The 21,610-nt window shown below is 39.5% G+C and overlaps 1 protein-coding gene across 5 annotated transcripts; it reads right to left on the bottom strand.

Moving 5' to 3' along the window:
• Nucleotides 1-6,813: 6,813 nt before the first annotated feature.
• nrf1 (nuclear respiratory factor 1) lies at nt 6,814-19,835 on the bottom strand. 5 transcript variants are annotated; one of them, XM_011491127.3, is made up of 12 exons: nt 19,711-19,835; nt 16,916-17,027; nt 16,598-16,742; nt 16,192-16,306; nt 15,993-16,119; nt 15,685-15,825; nt 13,434-13,592; nt 12,684-12,899; nt 12,500-12,598; nt 12,223-12,380; nt 10,052-10,173; nt 6,814-7,866 (listed from the first exon to the last, which is right to left on the bottom strand). In XM_011491127.3, exons 2-12 carry the CDS (start codon nt 16,982-16,984, stop codon nt 7,706-7,708), a joined length of 1,512 nt encoding a protein of 503 aa, XP_011489429.1. In that variant the 5' UTR covers nt 16,985-17,027; nt 19,711-19,835; the 3' UTR covers nt 6,814-7,705. The 5 variants fall into 5 exon arrangements, with proteins under 5 accessions (XP_011489429.1, XP_020569858.1, XP_020569857.1 ...); XM_020714199.1 differs by having other exon boundaries at nt 12,223-12,371; nt 19,711-19,804; XM_020714198.2 differs by lacking the exon at nt 19,711-19,835 and adding an exon at nt 19,482-19,683.
• Nucleotides 19,836-21,610: the final 1,775 nt, after the last annotated feature.

A 21,610-nucleotide genomic window follows, 5' to 3' on the forward strand; every position in this document is an offset into this window, starting at 1 on the left:
AGTCAGAAATGCAATTTTAAACTTCATTTTCTTAATAAATGTCTACCACAAGAACATGCTAAAAAAACGATTTTCATTGGAGTGCGTCTTTAACCCTTGTGCTATCCTATGACCCCACCCTTACATTGACGTGTTCTCCCTATCATGACAAAGGTGGATAAAGGTGGAAAGATTTCATTTAATCCATGGACACCAGTGAAGATCACAAATCACTGAAGAAAAAAGGTTCAGCGCACTGTCTAGTGGGTCTAGATGACCCAACTCCCAACATTAAAGTGCCTAGGATAGCACAAGGGTTACGTAAGGGTTAATGGCCGACGAAGTGTGCGGTTACTACTTTTTAACGCACGCCGTGGAAGCCTTCGCGTCGGACGGTTGCTTCCGCGAAGTGCGTTAAAAAGTAGTAACCGCACACTTCGAAGGCCATTAACCCGCTTATACCATGGTCACTTACAAAAGCAATACATATTAACCAGGTTTTAGTCCTTAATTCTTGTTTTTTTTCCGATTTGTATCACTTTTCTCATAAACAGCGTACTATATGTTACGTGATGCGGCGCGATCGCGCAGCACCACCGCTGCAGTTAAGATTCGGCGATATATATATGCTGATCGTCCCGATGGGTTGAATAAAGCATCAATTCAGAGGGAAAGTTAATCGCTTACCGCTTGTTTTTGCCCCGATGATGAAGCAAAAGGTTGTTTTACAGAAGCCGGCGCAGTGATACAAATCATTTAAGCTAGCCGACCGGAACTTCTTTTTTCACCGTGCGGTTATCAGGTTTTAACGCATACCCAGCAGCCAATCAGAATCGAGTATTCAACCGGACCATGGTATAAAGACAGTTACAACTTCCCAAGTTGTTCATTACCTTTAATTAAAAGAACAGAACAAGCAATATCAGGAAAAATTGTGTAACTCAACTGCAGCATCTTTACGGCCAAGTTGATTGTATTTACTGTAAATCTCATTTCCAGATGGCCTCTTAGTTGCAAATTACCTGTTTAGTCTGTGGAGAACAAGTAAGGTTACTCACTGAATATACTTACTGAATTTTTTTAGATGAACCCCCTCTTTCATGTTCACTCTACTGACTAAAATTAATGCTTCATGGAAAATAAAACACGATTCCACGAGAAAATTGCTCATCAAACACTTTTTCTATCGTCGTGTGAGACGGTTTTAAATGGTGTTAAGCTCATTTTAAAAGGTTATCTTTGTCCGTTTTCCCCATTGCCCCCCTCCCCAGCTTTCACCAAAACGGGCATTTCACCACAATCAAATTTTTGCTAATGTGGGCTAGAATATCTAATGTCATTGGAAAAAAAAAAGACATCAGCTGAGCCATTAATAATGAAGACGCCCCATCGTCATTCTCTAATGGGAGAAAGCGGCCTGTAGTTTGTTCCATGCTGATAATGCTATAACAATAATGGACTCTTGTAACTCATGAGTCAGTGTTTCCTTCAGCACTGGGAAGCAGGCTTCGATTGAGGGGCTGCTGCTTTGCAGCACCACGGATGCTGTGGTGGACTTCATGCACAGATGTCCAGCTATTCCGCCTGCAGCCAAACATCAGGGGGGCTGCTCTACTAGTACCGTGGCATAATTGGCAAAGCTCATGGTGTCGTCTTACTGCTCTCTTTCAATGCTGCCTTTTTTTGCCTCTTTAACCTAAAGTAAAAAAAAAAAAAAAAGCTTGAGAGCAAAATATTCTTTCTCAGATGACGGTTCACTCCAGTGGTGAATTGACAGTTTGGCTCAAAAAGCTGCTACACTCTGAGCTTCATATATCTGGGTCAGGGTCTGCTAATGTAGGTGACAGGGGGATCTGAGGATTAAAACCTCTTTATCTGCCTTTGCATAAACCCTGCTTTATAGCCTACACTTTAGATTTGGCTATTATGATTTGTATTGTCAATAGCCTGATAGCTGGTTTATCTATACGGACGTCATCAATGGACTTTTGAAAGGGGCTTTTGTGTAGATTTGCCATTTAAATGCTATGATATTTTTCTACAATCTCTTTTAGCTGAAGCCCACCAAACAGCTGATACCTATGGCTCATGTTACAGAACATGTCCCGTGGTTTGACAGGCTCTCATTTTGTTTCGTTTGTTCACGGACACCTGCTGACTAACGTCTGGATTGCCTTATTGTTTATTGAAGTCTCCCATCTGTGATGCAAATAAACATTTTAATTAAAAAAAACAAAAAAAAAAGACTGCATCTGTGTCAAGTTCCCTCTAACGATCTTTTTTTTTCTTTTCTGCAGCAGCAAAGTGCATTGTGGGATAACCCTTGTCAATGCGAGACCTTCTCCAGATGGGCTGAGCAGCTCAAGTTACACTGCATTTTTGCGTGCACGCTCTATCCCACAGCCCCCACCGTCACCACCACCATCCTTGCCCCTTTCTCTCACACACACACTGTTTCCTGGGTGGATAGAGTTGACCTGAGACAGTGCTCTGCCTGTGTTCTAATGCAAGCTACAGAGCATTAGTGAAATGAGATTACCTTCGTTCTTACGCAGTGTCTGGACTGGAGGTGGACAGAGGTGTGAGTTGGGAAGGTTAGGGGGCCATTATGGGACTATTATACTGCATTTAGCAAGAAGCAGCTTTGTTGGCAATGAGGCTGCGTTTTATCGTATTACATTTAGGCTTTTCCACACGTCATCAAAGTCTAACAAACATCGTTTATTAAAATGACATCTTGTTCAACAGGGATGCTTCTGCAACTTGCAGCCCAACCCCACGAGCAGAGGAGGGGGTGGGAGATTACGTCTTGTCAGAGCAAGACTACAAGCACTTTGCCCATATGTGCAGAGTGTGTGAGTGGGTGTAACATGCATGCAGGGATGGAGGGACGGGGATGCAAGTATTAAGAAACGATTAGTGGAGATTAAAGCTCTGCCCTAGACTCTGCTTGCACGATTCCAGGCAACAAGAATGACCAAGCCCTCCCTCCTCACGCTGCAGTGCCCCCTGTGGAGATGCAGCACTCAGGCTGTGGCTGGGAAGGATCAATGCATCTTCTCTTCTTAGAGATCTTACACGTACTAACTATATTGCTCTCCAGGTGGAGTGCTACATCACTCACCCTACAGGCTGTCTGCTTAAATTGGATGGTTTGATAACAGGTAGTTGAGAGACTTGAAAACTGGAGGGTTTCTTTGCCAAAAAATTGTACTATGATGTAATGGATTTGCAGACAATCAAGGATGATTATGTAAAAAAAAAAATAAACAGCTTTTTGCAATTTAAATAAGCAAGATTTCAGATAACTACAGACAAATAAAAACAACTAAAATGATAAAAGACTAATCCAAATAAAGGAATTTCTTTTTTGCAAAGATGCACATACATAAGTGAAAGCAATTTATGCTGAATAAGATTAAAAAAATAACTAACATTTTCAGAAACTAGGAAACTTTTGTTAGGCATAAATAGAGCATAAAATGATCAGTGCGAGCATTGAACTTATTAAAGGTTTTGTTTTTACTCATTTTCAGGAGTGTAACTATTAACTAAGGAATAGATTAATAATCTTACAATCCAACCAGATGGATCTATCTGAGGCAAATTGTTAATTGAATTGACCTATAGAAAGAATAATTTCAAAATGAAATAAACTGTTTATGTCGATATTGGAAAATATGATTTGAATACAAACACAAAATTCAGAAACACTGAATTTTGCAAAGACATGTGACCATACAGAGTGGTAGAATGTTCTAACCATTTTCTCTTTGGGTTATTTGGATGTGGAAAAACAACACAGGGCTGAACTTTAGGAAACTAAAATGTACCGTCGTTAAAATGAATCGTTACACCCTACTAATGTTCCTTATGTGGGCATCATGAGTTCCAAACAAAAGTGCTAATTAGACATATTTTTCAAAACGTCTTTTCATCAGTGTGAATGCAACCTGCTTCGGCTTTAATCAGGAGGAAAAGAGGAATCCATTGTGCCGCCTGATAGATTAAGGCCTGAGCGCTTCTCTCTCTGTTCTGCTCTGCAACAGAACAGAAGGACCCTACAAGCAAATCCCAGGCTTTAAAGCAGAAGAGGTTCAGGCAGCTTATGATGAAATCAAGGCTCTGTCTGTCTGTCTGTCACTGCAGAGTAAGGTGGGGATGGAGCAGAGCAGAACATGGAGGCCTCCGGGTTGGTGTCTGTACCTCAAAAAAAAAAAAAAAAATACATGAAATGGATGGAAAAAGTCAGGAGAACTGGAAAAATACAGTAAAAAAAGAGTCCTAAAGCTGCATTTGAGAAGTGAAAATACACAACTTTTACTTGATTAGACCAACTTGGCTGTAGTTGATTGCTAGTGAGTTTCGGTTTAAGTAGTATGTTTCAGAAAAAAAGTTGATTCACTCTGTTCTTAAACTTTAATCCAATATCTAAGGGAAAAAGGGTAATTAAGTGTTTTAAGCATTTTTTCTAAAACCATAACTGTGTCCGGAAACCGCACAGAATGATGTAATTTACATAAACATGATTTCAATAAGAAGGGATCCTAAAAGTGTGATTCAAAGATTTAATAGCGAAACAGGAATTGAGCACAGATAGCTGTGGCATGACTTGGAATGACCTCAAACCAAGAGAAGAGACCCCAGAATCCAGACGCTGATGGTGGTCAAGACCGGACAACGCCGAAGCGAGGAGCCAGGAGGAGAAGGGGATGGCGAAATGTCTGAAATGCAGATAAACAAAATTCTATGAATTGAAAAGCAGGAATTTGATTATGATTGGCTGTGAAGAAAGTGAGACCTTCATCTATTGGCTCACAGTGAAGATAGTTGATGAGGGATGGAGTGAAGAATCAGCAACCCAATGTACCTGAAAATGAGGTAGATCTCTTTTATTAGAATTTTGCAAAGGTTTCACTAAGCAGAACAACAAGAGTTTGAGGAGAAGAGTCAGAGAAAGATTAAGAAAAAAGTGATTTTTTTCATGTAAAAACATCTTTGGACAAACACGGTCTCCTAGTCTCTGGACAATCTTCAGAATGCAACACTTCAAGATATGATATGGAATGCAGAAACTGTTAGAAAATTTGTTTCATTGATCATTAACACCAAACGTGTGTAATAAATAAACCAAATTTAGTCGTCAATATGAAGTGATATATATGACAACATACTGCAAACAAAACCTAAGTAGCAAATGAAAATATGAAAAACCTTTTTTTTTTTCAAAAAATATTTTTCAAGTTTGCAGTACAAATGTTTTCTCGTGTTGTGTCTCATCTTACTTTCTTGAGTTTTCTTGATTATGCGTTTACAAGTTTCCTTTCCAGCGTTTTGTTTGCAATGTGTTGGCATAAATCACTTCATAGAAAGCAAGATGAGACACAACACATGTAAAAACATTTGTGTTGCAGATGAAAATTTTTTTTTTTATCCTTTGTGCTATCCTAGGCACTTTACCATTGGGAGTCGGGTCATCTAGACCCACTAGACAGTGCTCTGAACCTTTTTTCCTCAATGATTTGTGATCTTCACTGGTGTCCATGGATTACATGAAATCTTTCCACCTTTATCCACCTTTGTCATGGTAGGGAGAACACGTCAATGTACGGGTGGGGTCATCTAAGATAACACAAGGGTTAAAGTAAAAAAAAAAGGTTTTGAAACAGCAAAAATAAATATGAAACCAAAAAAGAAAGTTTTTAAAAAATATTTATTGTTTTCATTTGCTACTTAGAAAGTTTTGTGGTATGTGGTGGCAAAAATATCACTTCATAAATTAATTTTAATCTGGATAGTTACTACGGTGGTGATTTGCTGAATCTACAATATGCTAAATATTAGAACAATCAGGTAGTTACTAACGATAAATTAAATATATCTAAAATAAAAAAAATTTGAATGAGAATTTAAAAAAGTCATAAGGGAAAATCAATCCCTTAGAAAGATGACTTAGACCAAACACTGGGATGTGTAAATAACACAAACCTTGAATGAGAACTAAATTCATGGAAATGAATTTTTCCATCATAAACTCAGAGGTTCAGATATAGAATAGCTGCAGGGATGATATGAAATATTGTCTGTCCTTTAAAAAAATTAAAGCAATTATAAAATTTGGAATCATTTTGGTATTTATTTCCTCAATTTGAGCCTCTTTATTGTCAAATGACTTTTTGCACATTCCAGACAAATGTATGTTTTGCATATAATATTTTGGGAAGACTTGTTTATTGTATCTTCTTTTGCACTGATATTGTGACTGTTTCAATCTCATTGCACATGCAGACAGTGACAATGAAGGCATATCTTATCATAACCCTTGTGCTATCCTAGGCACTTTACCATTGGGAGTTGGGTCATCTAGACCCACTGGACAGTGCTCTGAACCTTTTTTCTTCAATGATTTGTGATCTTCACTGGTGTCCATGGATTACATGAAATCTTTCCACCTTTATCATGGTAGGGAGAACACGTCAAAGTAAGGGTGGGGTCATCTAAGATAACACAAGGGTTAAAAGATGATATAGTAATAAGATGACTCATTGATGTGTATTTTTTAATTGATTGCTTTCAGTGTTTGTTCCTAGTTTTTTGCAATTCTATAGAAATTTTTGCATCAATTTAACTTTAGATTGAATTTTAAAAATGTCTTGAACTCGCCAAGTAGTAAAACTTCATCCGAAGCCCTTTTTAAACCTGTAATGTTATTCATTGTTACACTTCTGTTTATTCTTTATCAGTTGGAAATAAAAAAAAAATCAAACCTGACAGATGCCACAGTTCCCACCGAATCAAATGCCTAATAGTAGCCGAGTGAAAAGGAACAGCAGAGACATTTCTGGACTTTATTTTTTCAAATACACAAACGGGAATGAAAGCTAAACCGACTGTAACAGCTGCATCAGTTTTGGCAAGCAATGTTGTTTCCGCTGAAAATGCTCATTAGCTTGGCTAACGCTGCACTTCCTGTCCATGTGCAACTTCCTGTCATGTACAAAATGATGTATACTGGTTGTAAGTGACATACAAAGGAGTTAATAAAAAAAAATAAACACTTAATGGGGTGCTCCTCCATCCATGCAGTATAAATAAACATCTGACAAAGACTGCTCCAATAGGTATTCTAAGCAAAACAGCAGTAGACAACACCTTGATGTACATCCTGAGTCAGCGAGTTTGGCATGTGTTTGGACTACAGCAGATGAGACCAAAACGATTATTTTTGATGTTTTATACCAACTGGGAGTGTCGACAGCACACGTGCTGAAAATTAAGTGAGAACAGTTTCTAATTATGGGAAAAGACTAAAGAGCAAAACGAGTTTTAAATGCATCCTAAAACGGAATAGTCATACACATCAAAAGGTACAAAAAAATATCGATCATTTATACACTTTGACATTTCGTGGCTTTCCTCCCATGTGTTTTGGTTTGTTTTAAGTATGGGCTATTTGCAAAAAACAAAAAAAAATATAAATACTAAACAGGCAACATGAAAGATCTTTAAAAAATATGAAGCTTAATGACACACACAGCCAAAATCAATATCTTTACATAGTAAACACAATGCAACAATCATTCACTTTCATTTCCCCTGCATATGTACATTTAAAAATATATTTAACATTGTACACAATGTGAAGTCTTGGAAAACATGAGAGGGAAACAAGTCTCCAAGGTGGCCATTCAGTGCTTTCTACTATTTTTTTTTAAGGTCCATAGTGTCATTGCTCCAGGGTCACAACCTCCACTGCCTGGCCGTCTAGTGTGACAGTGTTATCTATGCGTGTGGCGACAGGTGCCATGGCAACCTGGACGGGCCGGTTACCCTGGGCGAGGCTGGTGACTACGGTCTGGTACATGCTGACCGGGATCTGGACGAGACCTGAGGAAAAGACAGGAACATCCAGTTAAATTGAGCCCAAAGGCTTTTTGCTTGTTTTTTTAGGATGGTTCTAGAGGCCCGCACAATCCAGGTGTGTGTTCACGACAGAAGCAGCCCTGTCTCATGGACGCCATTTCTGAACAACAGTCCGATTGAGGATCTGAGGCTCGCTTCCCCCCCCCCGCTCCCAGCTGTGCTGGAGGAGATTATTGCTGCAGTCACGTGGGCCTCAGCCCCACCCAGCAAGCTGTCACTGTGTCACAGGCAAGCAAGAAGGTCAGTGCGGGCTCATGTCCCTCTTTTAAATATTAAAGTCTTTCTCAGCCCTCGAGGTTTCAAAGTGGTCATTTTAAAAAAAATAAAAAACAGCAGTTATGGAATCCATCCCACTGTGAACACAGAACAGTAATCAGCCAACCAAACAAGCATTTGTTTTTCAATCAAACTGACTAGAGGAAAAATTTGTTCTTGTTTTTAATGACAATGATGTCAGTGAATAATAATAATTAATTAATAATGATCATTAATAATAATAATTGAACCACAGCCCTTTTAAAATCTGATCAGTTGGATTATTTAATCAGTGTGCACAATTAAAATTAAACAGATCAATGATTAGTCTATTCATTGGTTTTGGAACCAGCCAGGAATTTAACAACCCCCCTAGTGGCTGCTTGATGAACTGACCTGGATCCATTTCCCTAGTTTTTTACAGTCCATCTTACACATCCAACACGCTGAGCTGGGTTTGTGTCACTTTGTTGGTGGAGATCAGTGAATGCAGACTAAGTGATGCATTTCATTCAGTTCTAATGACAGTGATAGGTCGAGGTCATGAGTTTTGCTCTTTTGATGAAGACTGACACTGTGCATTATGATACCTGCATATACCAGATAAGAGTGTTAAAGTGAAGAAGCTGAACAAATGAAACTTTATTAATAAAAATCTTAACGACCTATTCTGATGAAAATGGTGTTTTTGAGTTCATTTTTCTGATGACAGAGAACATATATAAAGAAATTTAAGGTCAACGTTGCATTTCTGAGTATTTTGTTTCATTCATCGCGAATCAGGAGCAGATGAAAAAATTCTGTTGCTCTGCAGAAACTGTGCTCTATCTAGAAACCACACAGGTTTTTTTGATTTTGGCTAATCATAATCAAAAGACCACAGGGGAGGCCTTTACAATAGATCAGAAGATGATCGGCGTGGGACTTTAAATGGTCACATGGTTATGTGAAGCCTATCCTTTCTAACGCGTCATACCTGCAGACACCTCACTAGTTATTCTTACACAGATTGTATTTCACTGATATCAAGAAGCAACATACATCTTTAAAACTATTAGGGATGCATTGGTGTGACAAAGCTGTGTTTGGTGTTTTAATGTCTTAATTGTTAACATTTCTCTTCTTTTGGTAACATCCACTTTCAACCACGTTTGCTGTGTTACAAACTGTTCCCTGTTGGATTCTATAGTTGTTTTTATCCAAATGGTTTTATTTAACTTATTTTTCACTAATTACTAATATCAATATGAATGATTTGTTCGTTTTTTCATAAAATGTGTATGAAGACCTGTATAATAGACAGTCTCTGGACTAGCTTCCTTTGCATTTGCTGTTAATAAGTCAACACAAGATAAAAGCTTCAAGTGAAACCCAGGTTTGTGCGTCAGTTACAGACCACGACCTGCAGATTAAAGGCAGATTAGAAGAAAGCCCATCTTGTCAAACGGATGTGTAGTCTCACACATAAATCTCTACTCATTGAAGACATTTCAAACCTCAAATTAGGGACTTTAACAGCCTCTAACTTTGTGTCTCTGGTTAGCATGTCGCAGCTTCACGTCTGATTCTGAAAATTAATTAATTAAATTTAAAAAAAGTGGAACGACAAAGTGCGCACTGGATTAGGCGGGTCATTTATTAGCAACATATTAAAAGAAGGGAGTTCTGCCACAAAGTGCACACGGACTAAAACACACCATCTGTCACATCAGCACAGAGTGGATTAGAAAGGGGGCTCAGAGGTCTAACAGCACTGTCAATGATGGGGAGATTATACCAGGTCAGACTAATTTGAAAAACCAGTGAGCAGTAACACAGGGGAACAAACAAAATGCATCCTGAACCATGAATGGAGGGGTGTTGTTGTTGGCTCGTGTTTGTGACTTTCATCTACCTGTTGCATCTTGAACCCCCGCGAGAGCTCCGACGGCGGCGGCCGTCTCCGCCAGCACGATCTGCCCCCCTCCTTGAAGGGTGGCTTCCGCCAACGTCGCTACAGCATGGGCTGCTGCCTCACTGCAACACAGTTTTGGATGCAAAATAAGTTGAAAGAAAACACTTGAAAACGGGAATCTTGTGGCCCAAAGCCTAAAAGCTGCCTCACAGGTCCAGTCTGCCTGCAAAGACGGGCGTTATTAGGGAGATGTGGGGTGAAGCGGGAGGCCTGTGTGAGCCGTAAGAGGCTTTTCTAGGCCGGACTTACAGAGAATCTGTCACATCTCCCCAAAGGCCAGGTGCTGTGGGCCTAACGAAGCAGTTTTATTAACCAGATCTACCCAGTGGAATTACCCCGGGCTTATTACCACTGAAGCTTCAATATGAACCCAAGGAAGAGTTCACAGCTTGCTTGAAAAATCATACCAGACAGAAACTAAGGAGGATTTGATTGTAATAACATGATTAATAGTTTTTTGCAGATGATCAAACAAATCCCCCCTAAAACAATGTAAAGGTTGTTTTTTTTTTTAGCACTTATTGTACAGATTGACAGTGTTATGAAAATGCATTCTTTTTATGTTGTAGAAAAGAAACAATAGACGGAGAGAAAGAAAGACGCTCAGCTCCCTTGTGCAGCGGGAAAACGAACAAAATGTTCCAACGCCAGGGCATCAGAGTATCGGTGCAGAAGTAAACAGGAGCAGGGGAGGAGAAAAAGAAGCAAGACTCAGGTGGGTGCATGTAACAAGCCCCGATGGGACATACCAATACACATCTGAAATGATTGCCATGACAGTACTGAGGAGAAACACCACCAAACACCTCAGTGCAAATGTTAGTTCAGCACAGTATATTTGATATTGGAGCACTTGTTACAGGTTGCCATGTTTAACTGTAATTTAAAGATTACCAACAAAGGGGGTCATCACTTGCAATGCTGTTTTGCAACCATGCACTACAGATTCTTCATCTAGTATAAACTGTCCTCTTTGCTTTAACACTTAGCTAGATATCACACCTTGCCCTCTTTTTTTGCCACAAAGCCATGATCTGCAGCATTCGGATGTAAAGGCAGAATGTCTCAACTGAACAGCATCGGCCTTTTCTGTCAAAGCAACGCCCCTCAACACGTTAATGATCTTAAAGACTAGGTCAGCACGATATGAAGAAAACTCGCGATATGCGATATTAGTAATTAATATTGCGATAACGATATAATTTGCGGTATATAAACAATTAGCAAAACAACCAAAAATATTATTCCCATTCCATTACACAACAGCTTAAAAATTATACTCCAAATGACCCTTGTTGACATAGGAGGCGAACATACAACATAATAGGGCGCCATCTGATTAGTTAACAACGTGAAGGGGTCCATCTGATTGGTCAAATGCAGAAAGGGATTCTTTCAATCCATTAAACACTTCAAGCTGCCATAAGATTGTTTGGCCACATCTAAGGTAACCAACTTATTGCAAATTTGCTGTCTTTTGCGATATGCATATTGCACAGCTTGATATTGCGATAACAATAAATTTGCGGTATATTGTGCAGGCCTATTAAAGACCCACTCTGATCATCTTCTGAGCCCTTTTAAAAGTGTTTTTAGTGGTCTTTTAACTATGGTTATGCAGTTTATTTTGCCGAAACAAAGCCCGCCCTCTCTTCCCGTCACTCATAACTGGAGAGCTCTCCGTTTACACTAGCCTACGGCCCCTCACTCCCCCAACCTAACATTAGCGCTGCAGATGATCAGAGCTACCCAGCTGCTTAAGACGTACGTGGATCTATTCGTCTGCAAGTGGGTGCATCGGAATGGAGCGGAGCAGTGTATTTTCTACACAACAAACGTTTTCCAACAGCATTTTTTCGTCTGTTCCTGATTCACAACAAATTGCATAAAAATGACTCAGAAATGCAATTTTACGCTTTGATTTCTTTATACATGTCCTCCATCATGTGAAAAATGCCACAAGAACATGTTAAAAACATAATTTTCATCAAAGTGGGTCTTTAGGATGTGCTACAAGAGTGTTATATTAGGAGTTTACTTGCGAGGCACCTTTGGAGCCAAATTTTAAATAGCAGAGACAGCCTCCCAGCATCAACGTTTCTCTGAGTCACCTGTTGAGCGCCATAGTGACTGTGGCTCCAGACTGCATATCCTGACTGGCAGCGACTGCAGCTTCAGCCAGCGATGCTACCGCCTGCGTGGCCTCGGACGCTTGAGTCGTTTGGATTGTCATCTCTCCGCCTTGTAGAGTGGCCCAGTTCTGTTCCACCTCAACGAAAGAGCACAAGTGCACAGACGCGCTATTAAGGAGAATGTACGGTGTACGCGATGAAAGAAGACGGTGTAAGAAGACATTCAGAGTCCTGATTGACAGTATGAGGGTGTTACCTCTCCATCAGTAACAGTTGAGTAGTTAACCTGTGCCACTGTAACACCAGGAAGCTCTGAGGCATCTGCGAGAGTAGCAACTGTATGACCCGTGCCGACCTGACGGAAACAGAGAAAACCCCAGATGTCAGACAAACCTTTGCAAACTTACTGTGCGGACGACTGTGCAGCGACTAAAAGGCACCTGGATTAGAGACACCGTTCCGTCGGGGTTGTTGATGGTCTGTACAACGGTTTGTGAGGGCACAAGGTGAGCTATGCTCTGCGCCGTGGTTAGGTGGTGCTGTGTGGTGGCTGTCGTGGGAACCTGCTGATCTTCGAAAGCGTAGAGGAGATCTTCACGGCCGTGCTGTTTATAGCAGTTCTTCACTATTGTCCGCAGTGCTTGAGTCCAAGACACCTGAAGAGGAACAGGCAACTGCATCAGTGACGTGCATGTTATGCAGATCACGTTAAGTTGTTTTAACATTTTTATCTTCACCCAACTAAGCTCTAACATGAAATTCTACAGCCAAAATGTTTGAAAAGAGATGTCTCCTTTAGTGTTTTGTTATCAAAATGAATTATCTGCCACTATTTTAAAGAAGCATCCCATTGCCTTAAGGACCCTGTCCAATGAAAATTGTGTTTTTAACATGTTCTTGTTGTATTTTTGATGATGGAGGAGAAAGAAATAAGCTCAAAATGACACTTCTGAGTATTTCATGATTCTAATTGTAGTGAATCAGGAGCAGACGAAAAAAATGCAGTTTGAAAATGAGCATATTTGTGACAATATATATCTTTTAATCATAATTAAAAGAGCACTAGGAATGCATTTGAAATAGATCAAAAGATGATCGGAGTGGGACTTTTATCATTTCTTTCAAAGTCAGATCAAACAACAGAATAACTGTGATGATGTGGACTCGTTATCTTAGTTTGTGGTTCTTACCCTCTGTTTCTGCTCTTCTGTGCGGACATCGCTGCGAACATTGGCCCACGGGATATCCTCAGGCCACCACACTGGCTTGCAGCTCTCCTTACCCCAGCCGGGCTTCCCTCTGCCTGTGGAGTACTTCAGCATCTCTGGGATGAACGCTCGCAGTTGGGCCTAAAGAAAAAAAAACATGAGATGTTGGAGCTGGCAAACATTTGGAGAGTCAGTCTGACACATATATGAGAGCAGACGCCCTTGAGCAGGCAGGCAGGCAGGAGACGTGTATTGATCCGACACCTGCTGCCTGCTGCTGAGGTAATGAAGAGCTGCAAATAGAAACAAGCTTTCTAAAAAGGAGAACGTGCTTATTAGGGGGCAAATCTATGGCTGTGGCTCCAGCCTGATGAGTCAGACAGACACTGCCGGCTCCTTGGCGGGGCCTTCTTTAGAAGCCCCGTCCCAGACAAACAATCAATGCAGATGTTTGAGAACCAAGAAGGAATGACAAAAGGTATAATTAGCCTCAAATTGAATTAAAGAAAAGTATAATATGGATCTAATCATGTTATGATGATTTTTTTTTTTTATTTTGTCTTGGAATAAAAATTGAGCCTTTCAAATACTTTAAACAACAACAATGTTAGATTTTTAGTTTTCCTTTAAACTAATCTCCCTTTTGCATCTTACACAGATATATCGTCAAAATTCCTAACTTGCTGTGGTTGGGTTTAGTGCCAATGTCCTCAGAGTGTCCTGGTAATATGCAAGCATCACTGGGGGATTATATTGCACAAGAAGGCACTGCAGCGTCTGCCTACCTTGACATCACAAGCTAAATTTGGTTCTGAGAGAAATAAATCCCTCCCTCCTCCCTTTTATGCCTTCTGTACTAATGCACAGTTACAAGAGGTATATCTGGGCGATTTTGCAAATCAGTTAAACATTTCATGCTTACAAAATAAAAAAAGAAAAAAAAATGGTCATGGTTGATCACAAAAAGGCTCTGCAAAGCAAAGAACGCATCTGGTGGCTGCAGTGGAAGAGCTCCACCTCAGCAAACAGTGGGATTGCAACTTGGATTAGCCTCAGACAAGGATTTAGCAGCAAAGGGATTCTTGCATTTCCACCTGTGGGTGATGAGGATGCATGTGCGCGAGGCCAGATGGCCTAATTACAGTGACTAGTTAGTTAAGTGGCATGTTGCCCTCATGTTGAACACCCCCCTACCAACACTAATCCTCAAAACAGTGGTCCAATCAGGTTTTAGGAAGACAGCCATGCTGCTGGGTCCTTCAACTTAACAAAGCTGGGGGGTAATTATGAGCTCAGCCCAGAGCCGGCATCACCTGCTACAGATGCTCCGTTTATCTGATGGGACGGGGCTTGTCTGTGCACTGAAAGGGCCTTTTAAGATACTTCCTTTGATATGGCAATCTATTTTTTTTTGTGGATAAACTCCATGCAACTATTCTCAAAGATGAAAACAATTTTTCTATTATTAACTCATCAAGCTGTACCACTCCACCTGGCTTTGGCACGCTGAGCGAAGCAACAGGTTACTCGTGATAATCTCATACTACAACCTTTAGAAAAACAAACACCTACGAGCGACAGCCCAGCGAGGATTAATCTGGCCTGTGATTCGCTGGCCTGTTCCCTGGCTGTGGACCGGGGCCCCTGAGGGACACAATCATGCTGGCTACTCTGATGGTGATCAACAGAGTGCGTCAGCAGCATGGGGATGGCAGGGTAAACAAGCTGGGCTCCCCTGACTCGGGCTGCCGGGGTTGCTAGTGCTAGAGTTACACGGGAAATGAGGAAAGAGCGTGAACGGTTGGATGTAGGTCAGATCACACCGTTCAGCCCCTTTGTTGTTTTTAGCCAAGACTCACAACAAAACCACAAAAACCATTTAAATGACATATCGTCAAGAACCCCAAACTTGAAGCTTTAAGGACACTTGTGTCTTCTCTAGGAGTCTAACCGTTTTTACGGATCAGGAACAACTTGGATCTAGTTTCCATCTTAAAAACACAAGAAACAGTGTCTTACTACATGTGATAGAAGCAAAAAGACACTTGACCTTGAGATATACTCATATCTAGTTAGCTAAGCTCCTGTTTATGCAACATCCAAGATGTTGAACACAATTTTCCTTTTAGCTGCTTGTTGTCAGCTGGCGCCCTCTGCTGGACATGTTAACTTTGAACACAAGAGAGCAGCGAAGTGCAAGATTTCTGTTGGGAAAGTGTGCTCCTTAGCTCACCTGTGTCATCTTATCCACAGACACAGGGATGCCATCAATGGTGAGGGGGGGCAGCTCCGAGGCCAGCTCTCCACCGGCCGGGGCGTGCTCCGCCAACGCGCTCTCCAGATCCTCCAACAACATGCCCTTGTACTTTCTCACCTGGACACCAAAACAAGAGTGCTCCATTAAAAACTCGTGTGAAGTGACACAAATTAGTTTACAAATTATAGGAAGAAAAGCTGATTGTTTGAAAAGAGAAATTAGGATTCAAAAGACAAAAATTAGAAAAGCATAGGATGAAATGCTGCATGGATACGTTTACCTACCACATTCTCCAGAGGAGCAGCACCAAACACTTTAAAAACAGGGTTTGGTTTGGAGGGAGAGATGCACAGCACTATGGCTTGTTGGCCTACTCTGGTTGTATACTCATCCAGCGTGGCTCGCAGTTTTCTGCAAAACAGAAAGGATCTTTCTTTTCGTAAATCGAAGAAAACGCACAAGACAGACTGTGAGACAACGTACCTGAGCAGACGGGTTTGCTGCCTTTTGCGAATGGAAGGGTTGGATTCAAAGATATGAGGTCGTTTTCTTTTCTTACCAGTTGCCACAGCAGCAGCGGCTGCCATGCCTACTGGACCTAAAGAGGAAAGTGACAAGGACAGGTTAGCAATAATTTGAGACTGTGACTTTAGTTTCTTTGTATGCATCATTTTACTTTTTTATGTCCTATTGGCATTTTTTCCCCTTCACTAAAATTTAATTTTAACACGAACCAGACTATTTTAGGCAAAGGAAATCACAAAAATATGCAATGCAATGGCACCACCTACTGTTCAGCTTAGAGCATTACATTAACTAAGAGTGGTTTCAGTCATCTTGTTGCATCCAATAGTTAAACCAAAATCATCCAGGTAAGGTTCTGACTCACCTGCAGCAGCCAGGTGAGCAGTAACTTCATCAGTACCAGCTGAGTTAAGGATGTCTGTGTCGTCATACGGGTCATCATCTGGCGAGGAGGATGAGTCTTCGTCTGCACTCATCATAGACGTATCTGTGTATGTGGCCACATGTACCTAAGCAGATAAAACTGGGTTACATTTCTAAACTATACATCCAGTCAAATTAGTAATGAGGTGCTAAATGTATGAAAATTCAATAAGCAACCGAAACAAACAGATTAAAGTAGGTGGAGAGACTTTTTGTCTTTGTCAAAGTTAGGTTCTAGTGATAAGTGCACTTGCTGGACCTGTTGGCTGACGGCGCTCGCCTCGATCGTGGTCATGTGTTCTGTCTGGTGAACGGCGTGATCCTCCATTTTCAGCCACCTGGTCTACGCACCTAGGTCCACAGATGAAGTACTGCAAAGAGAATAATGTGTTTTCTATTGAGGCCGACTTTTCTAGACATTTAAATACAGAAAAAAAAAAAGGAAACTACTCCTTTAATTTGATTCACTACCAAAACATCAGTTAAAATCATATGTATCCTTATCATTAGATACATTAAATCTCATTTCAAAATTACCATTATTTTAACCAAACCAAAACATTGAGCTTAGAAACCCATCAGTAAGTAAAAATGTTTGACGTTATTGTCAAACAATTTTTGGCACATTTCATTGAGAGCTCACACCTCTAAACATCCTGCCACGGTGCGTCCTTAACGGAGGTGTGAACTTTGACTGCTTCATCTGAAATTGAAGAGTTTTCTGAATAATATTCGACATTTTCTTGCAGGACCCAATTTCAGCTAAGTCTTAAGGGTTTGAGAAGTTCACCTAGAACAAGTGAAAAGTATGTTCTGCCCCGTTTATTAATACTTGATTCATTGATGAATTAAAGAAAGATGGATTTGACCATCTCACTGCCATACTCTGAAAACCGATGAACCTTTTAAACTCCTTTCCAAATGGTGCAAGTTTCCTAGAGAATCTGCACTGACAAATATCTTTAAAACTGTTTGACATTTACTGTTTTCTGCTAATTTAGCATCTTAAGGCAATAAAGTTAAAAAAAAATTGGTATTGTTGGTATCAGTAACTCCTCTTGATCTGTTGATGGTGTCATTTTTTTCTCTGCAGTAAATTCAATCTAGAAGAACCTAAATCAGCAAACTGTCCCACTTCACCTTGATTGACGTTTTCAATATTTTGTGGGCAGCAGCTTTACATCTTATAAAATACTGTAAGGTTGAATTTGTTCTTCCTGCTTGTGCCTAATGGCTTGCTTATACAATGTAATTTACACCAAAAATAAAAAGAAAAATCGCTAGTTTATACTTTTTGGAAAACTTAGTAGGTCTTTACGTACGAAAAAAACAAAACACACCAAGGATTAATCTATATTTATTACAAAAGGAGACCAAAATTTAGAAATTAACAACCATTTTTTATTTGAAAAAAAGTTGTAGCAATCGTCACCTAAAAAATGACAACATCCGATGCAAAACCACCAAAGAATCCAGAATCAAATTAAATGTTCTCATTAAACTGATGGAACATTTCTAGCCAAAGGTTCTTGATTGGATAAAGAGTTGACTGTATGCTGAAGCATTTGACTTTGATGATCTACCATGAAACAAATGTCACTAAATGCAATGTAGCGAATTTCCTGAATGTAAACCGCAATACAGGTGACAAAAATATGTGTACTATGGTGGATTTCCCTGCCTGTGCTTCAGCAGAAACTCTCATGCCTGTTTTGAATTAAAAAACAAGCTTGCATTTGGTTTGCAATGATTTTTATTTTCATGGCATATAAAGATGGAACATTCAAAAACCGTAAACAGAGGAAGCAAATAGAATTTACAGAACTAAAGCTTATTTTACTGCTCTTGAAAAATCTTTGCAAAATATAGTCATGGCCAATATTACATAAATTATAGTTGCTACTAAGATGTTTATAATAGTAATTTGCATATTTTTGTATCATTTTCAAAACTTTTGACCATGACTGTACATTTAATGTAATGTTCTTGGCCAATATACAGATTATAGAATACATTACAAATATTTTCAAACCAATAAGACTAAAAATGTGGTTATACTTTATCCTTTAATACTACATAAAAAGCCTTTAATTGGTCAAATATTGACTGATGACTTAAGTGCATAAGTAAACTAAATAGTTATTACAATACGGAGAGGTAAAAGTTGTTAGTTAATGTACAAAATACTGTATTACACTGTTCACACAAAGTATTTTTCCCTCCTTTGTTCGTTCATCTTTGAGTTAGTGTTAGAAAAACGAAACGATACAATTTTAAATGAGAATATAGTATACATTTAATATCTGAACAAATTCGATTCAAAATCTTGCTATAATTACTGGTTACCAGGGGGGAAATCGCTTTCCATGGAGAATTATTAATATAATGAATAGCAGCACTAGCAATATCATGTACAGTAAGGAAACACAATGAGAAGTAGGCTGAATTTAATGCGAATTTCGTAGCATTGGCAGTAAAATGTTCTATAAAACAATATAAGAAAAATAGCGGACCACGGAAATAAAGTGACTCGAATGTCAAACGTAACTTACAGTAAGGTAATATTAGCCGACCTGCCGGTAGGTATTCGACGTCTCCAAAACTACGCTAAGCTAGCAATGTCCTACAATCGGCTAAATAGCTCCTCAGCTAACGTTTCGGTAAATACTCTGTCTGAGAATTTAAATCATGAATTAAACTTCATGTTTACAAGAGCGGCGTCTTCTCGGTGCAAACAACAACGATTCGTGAGTGCACGAGTAACGTAGACTGTAGGAACGCAGCACCTAGCATAAAACCCGCGCAATATATGAAACAAAACATACGCTATGACAGGCCCAGCGGCCTGCAGCTCATCTCCACCTATCACCCTCTCTACGAGCTTATTGTCGAAACCCGCCATCAAAATGTTTTCCATAAAAACATTGCTAAGTGGAAATTCACGTTCGAGTCAACATCAAAACAATCCGCATCGTACGCCCCAGCGCTGCCGGGTTCTATGGTGCGGCTGCGCCGGGGCTAAAATAAATGGAGATTGCGCGGTAGGGCACTAACCTCAGAGCGGCTGCGCTACTTCGGGCCTGCGCCGTACAACGGGGATGGAACCGAGCCTTAATGGAGGAGGGAAGGGAGCCAGCACTAAACACACAACTCCACTAGTGATGCCTTCAGGTTCATCTCACAAGTTTACCGATCTCAAAAAGGCAAATGCCGTGTCCAAAACACACGAGTAAACGGCTACATATCAGTTACCATAATAGATAAAGTAAGGTCATATTCAACAAAAATATTTGTAATTTAATTTAGTGTCTTATTTTTGTTTAATCGGATCAAATTGATTAATCATTTAAAATTATTAATTTTAATGTAATAAAAGAGTTGATGCAAAGAAAACCTCTAACGTACTAGAATGTATTTATATTTGGTAAAATAATAGAAAAAAGGAAAAAATTCGAATATGATAACAGGCGAACTATAAAGACAACATAAAAAAATCGCACAAACAGACAAATTTAGGTATGTCGCATGCTTCTTCCTGACTAAATAATAGATTTTGACATTTAAAATGTAGGCGATTTGAGTTGGTGTATTTAATCGAAGTTGTTCAGCTATTTGTAGTCCATTTCGCCGAAGCGCGGTTCAAGAAAATCCATTTTATCCACAGTCAGTGAACGCCGTATGTAGATCGAGTTAACCACGCCCCCTTTGCGCGTGACGCGACTACTTTTTTTCCAGTTCAAACTATTACCCGGGTAAATTTTGAGCCAAGTTTTAAAATACCCCTAACTAACGTGTAAGATAAATTTAGGACTCATGTTTTTGGACAACCTAAGCACATGTTGGAATGCTTTCAAATGTTTGTACTTTACTCTTTTTTTTTTGCATAAAATTAAATTATAATTGAATTGCATGTACTTTTGGTTTGACAACATTCATAAATATAAAGATTTTATTGTAAAATACATTTTTACATGAACGTTTTAAGCTAAAAGTATGTAAGATTAATTATGTAAAAGTAAAAAAATATATATTTTTTGCAAACTATCTTTAAGGACAAAATTATAAGCAATATAAGCATCATTTATGTTCTTAAACTGAGCCTTTGTAAAAGGACGGCCTAAAGTATAGGCTACATTAGAAATATGATAACATATTTGTAATTTATTCAATTCAATTTTCCCACTTAGTTTAAATTCCAATAAAATATAAATAATAATGCACTCTGCTGATATCAGTACACTTGACCTACCTAGTTTTAACACATACAGCCCTGAAGGAACTTGTAATGATCCACAGCTGGTAATCTGAGGCCTGACTGAGGATATGTGTTGAAAGCACAATGGGGTAAATCAGATACATTTCAAAACAGATTAAAAAATAGGGGAATCAGGATAATTATTTCTACAGCTTCAATGCAAAACCTCAAGAGGGCAGCATTGCATTGAAAATTCGAGCTTCACATTTTAAGTTCTTGAAATTCATTCCTATTGAGTTTGTTGTAAAACTGCATTTTTTTCACCTGTGCAATGTACCTAAGATCAGAAATATATGATCTAAAAGTGATGCTGGAAAAACTCATCCATGCATTTGTCGCGTCCAGACTGGATTACTGTAACTCTGTGATAGCAGCGTGCCCTGAAAGTTCCCTACAAAAAGTCTTGTTCAAAATGCAGCAGCAAGATTGTTAGCAGGAACTAGCATAAGAGAACACATCACTCCTGTGTTACCTTCACTTCACTGGCTCCCTGTTGAATTTAAAATTAAGTTCAAAATCCCCCTGCTAACCCATAAGGCCTCAAATGATATGACTCCATCTTATAGTAAAGATCTCATGGTTCCTTACCCACCAAACAGAACACTTCACTCACAAAATGTAGGACTGCTTTTGGTTCCTAGAATTTCTAAAAGAACAGTTGGAGGTAGGGCCTTTAGCCACCAAGCCCCTGTTTTATGG

This window comes from Oryzias latipes, chromosome 23 (genome assembly GCF_002234675.1).
Source record: "Oryzias latipes chromosome 23, ASM223467v1".
NCBI lineage: Eukaryota > Metazoa > Chordata > Actinopteri > Beloniformes > Adrianichthyidae > Oryzias > Oryzias latipes.

Excerpts from the sequence above, each read along its gene's own strand:
- nrf1 (XM_011491127.3), bottom strand. The coding sequence starts at position 16,984 with ATGGAGGATCACGCCGTTCACCAGACAGAACACATGACCACGATCGAG. Across the intron at positions 13,593-15,684 it reads CTGTGGATAAGATGACACAG|GCCCAACTGCGAGCGTTCAT; the intron begins GTGAGCTAAGGA and ends TTTTTTCTTTAG. Across the intron at positions 12,900-13,433 it reads CAGAAGAGCAGAAACAGAGG|GTGTCTTGGACTCAAGCACT; the intron begins GTAAGAACCACA and ends GTTCCTCTTCAG.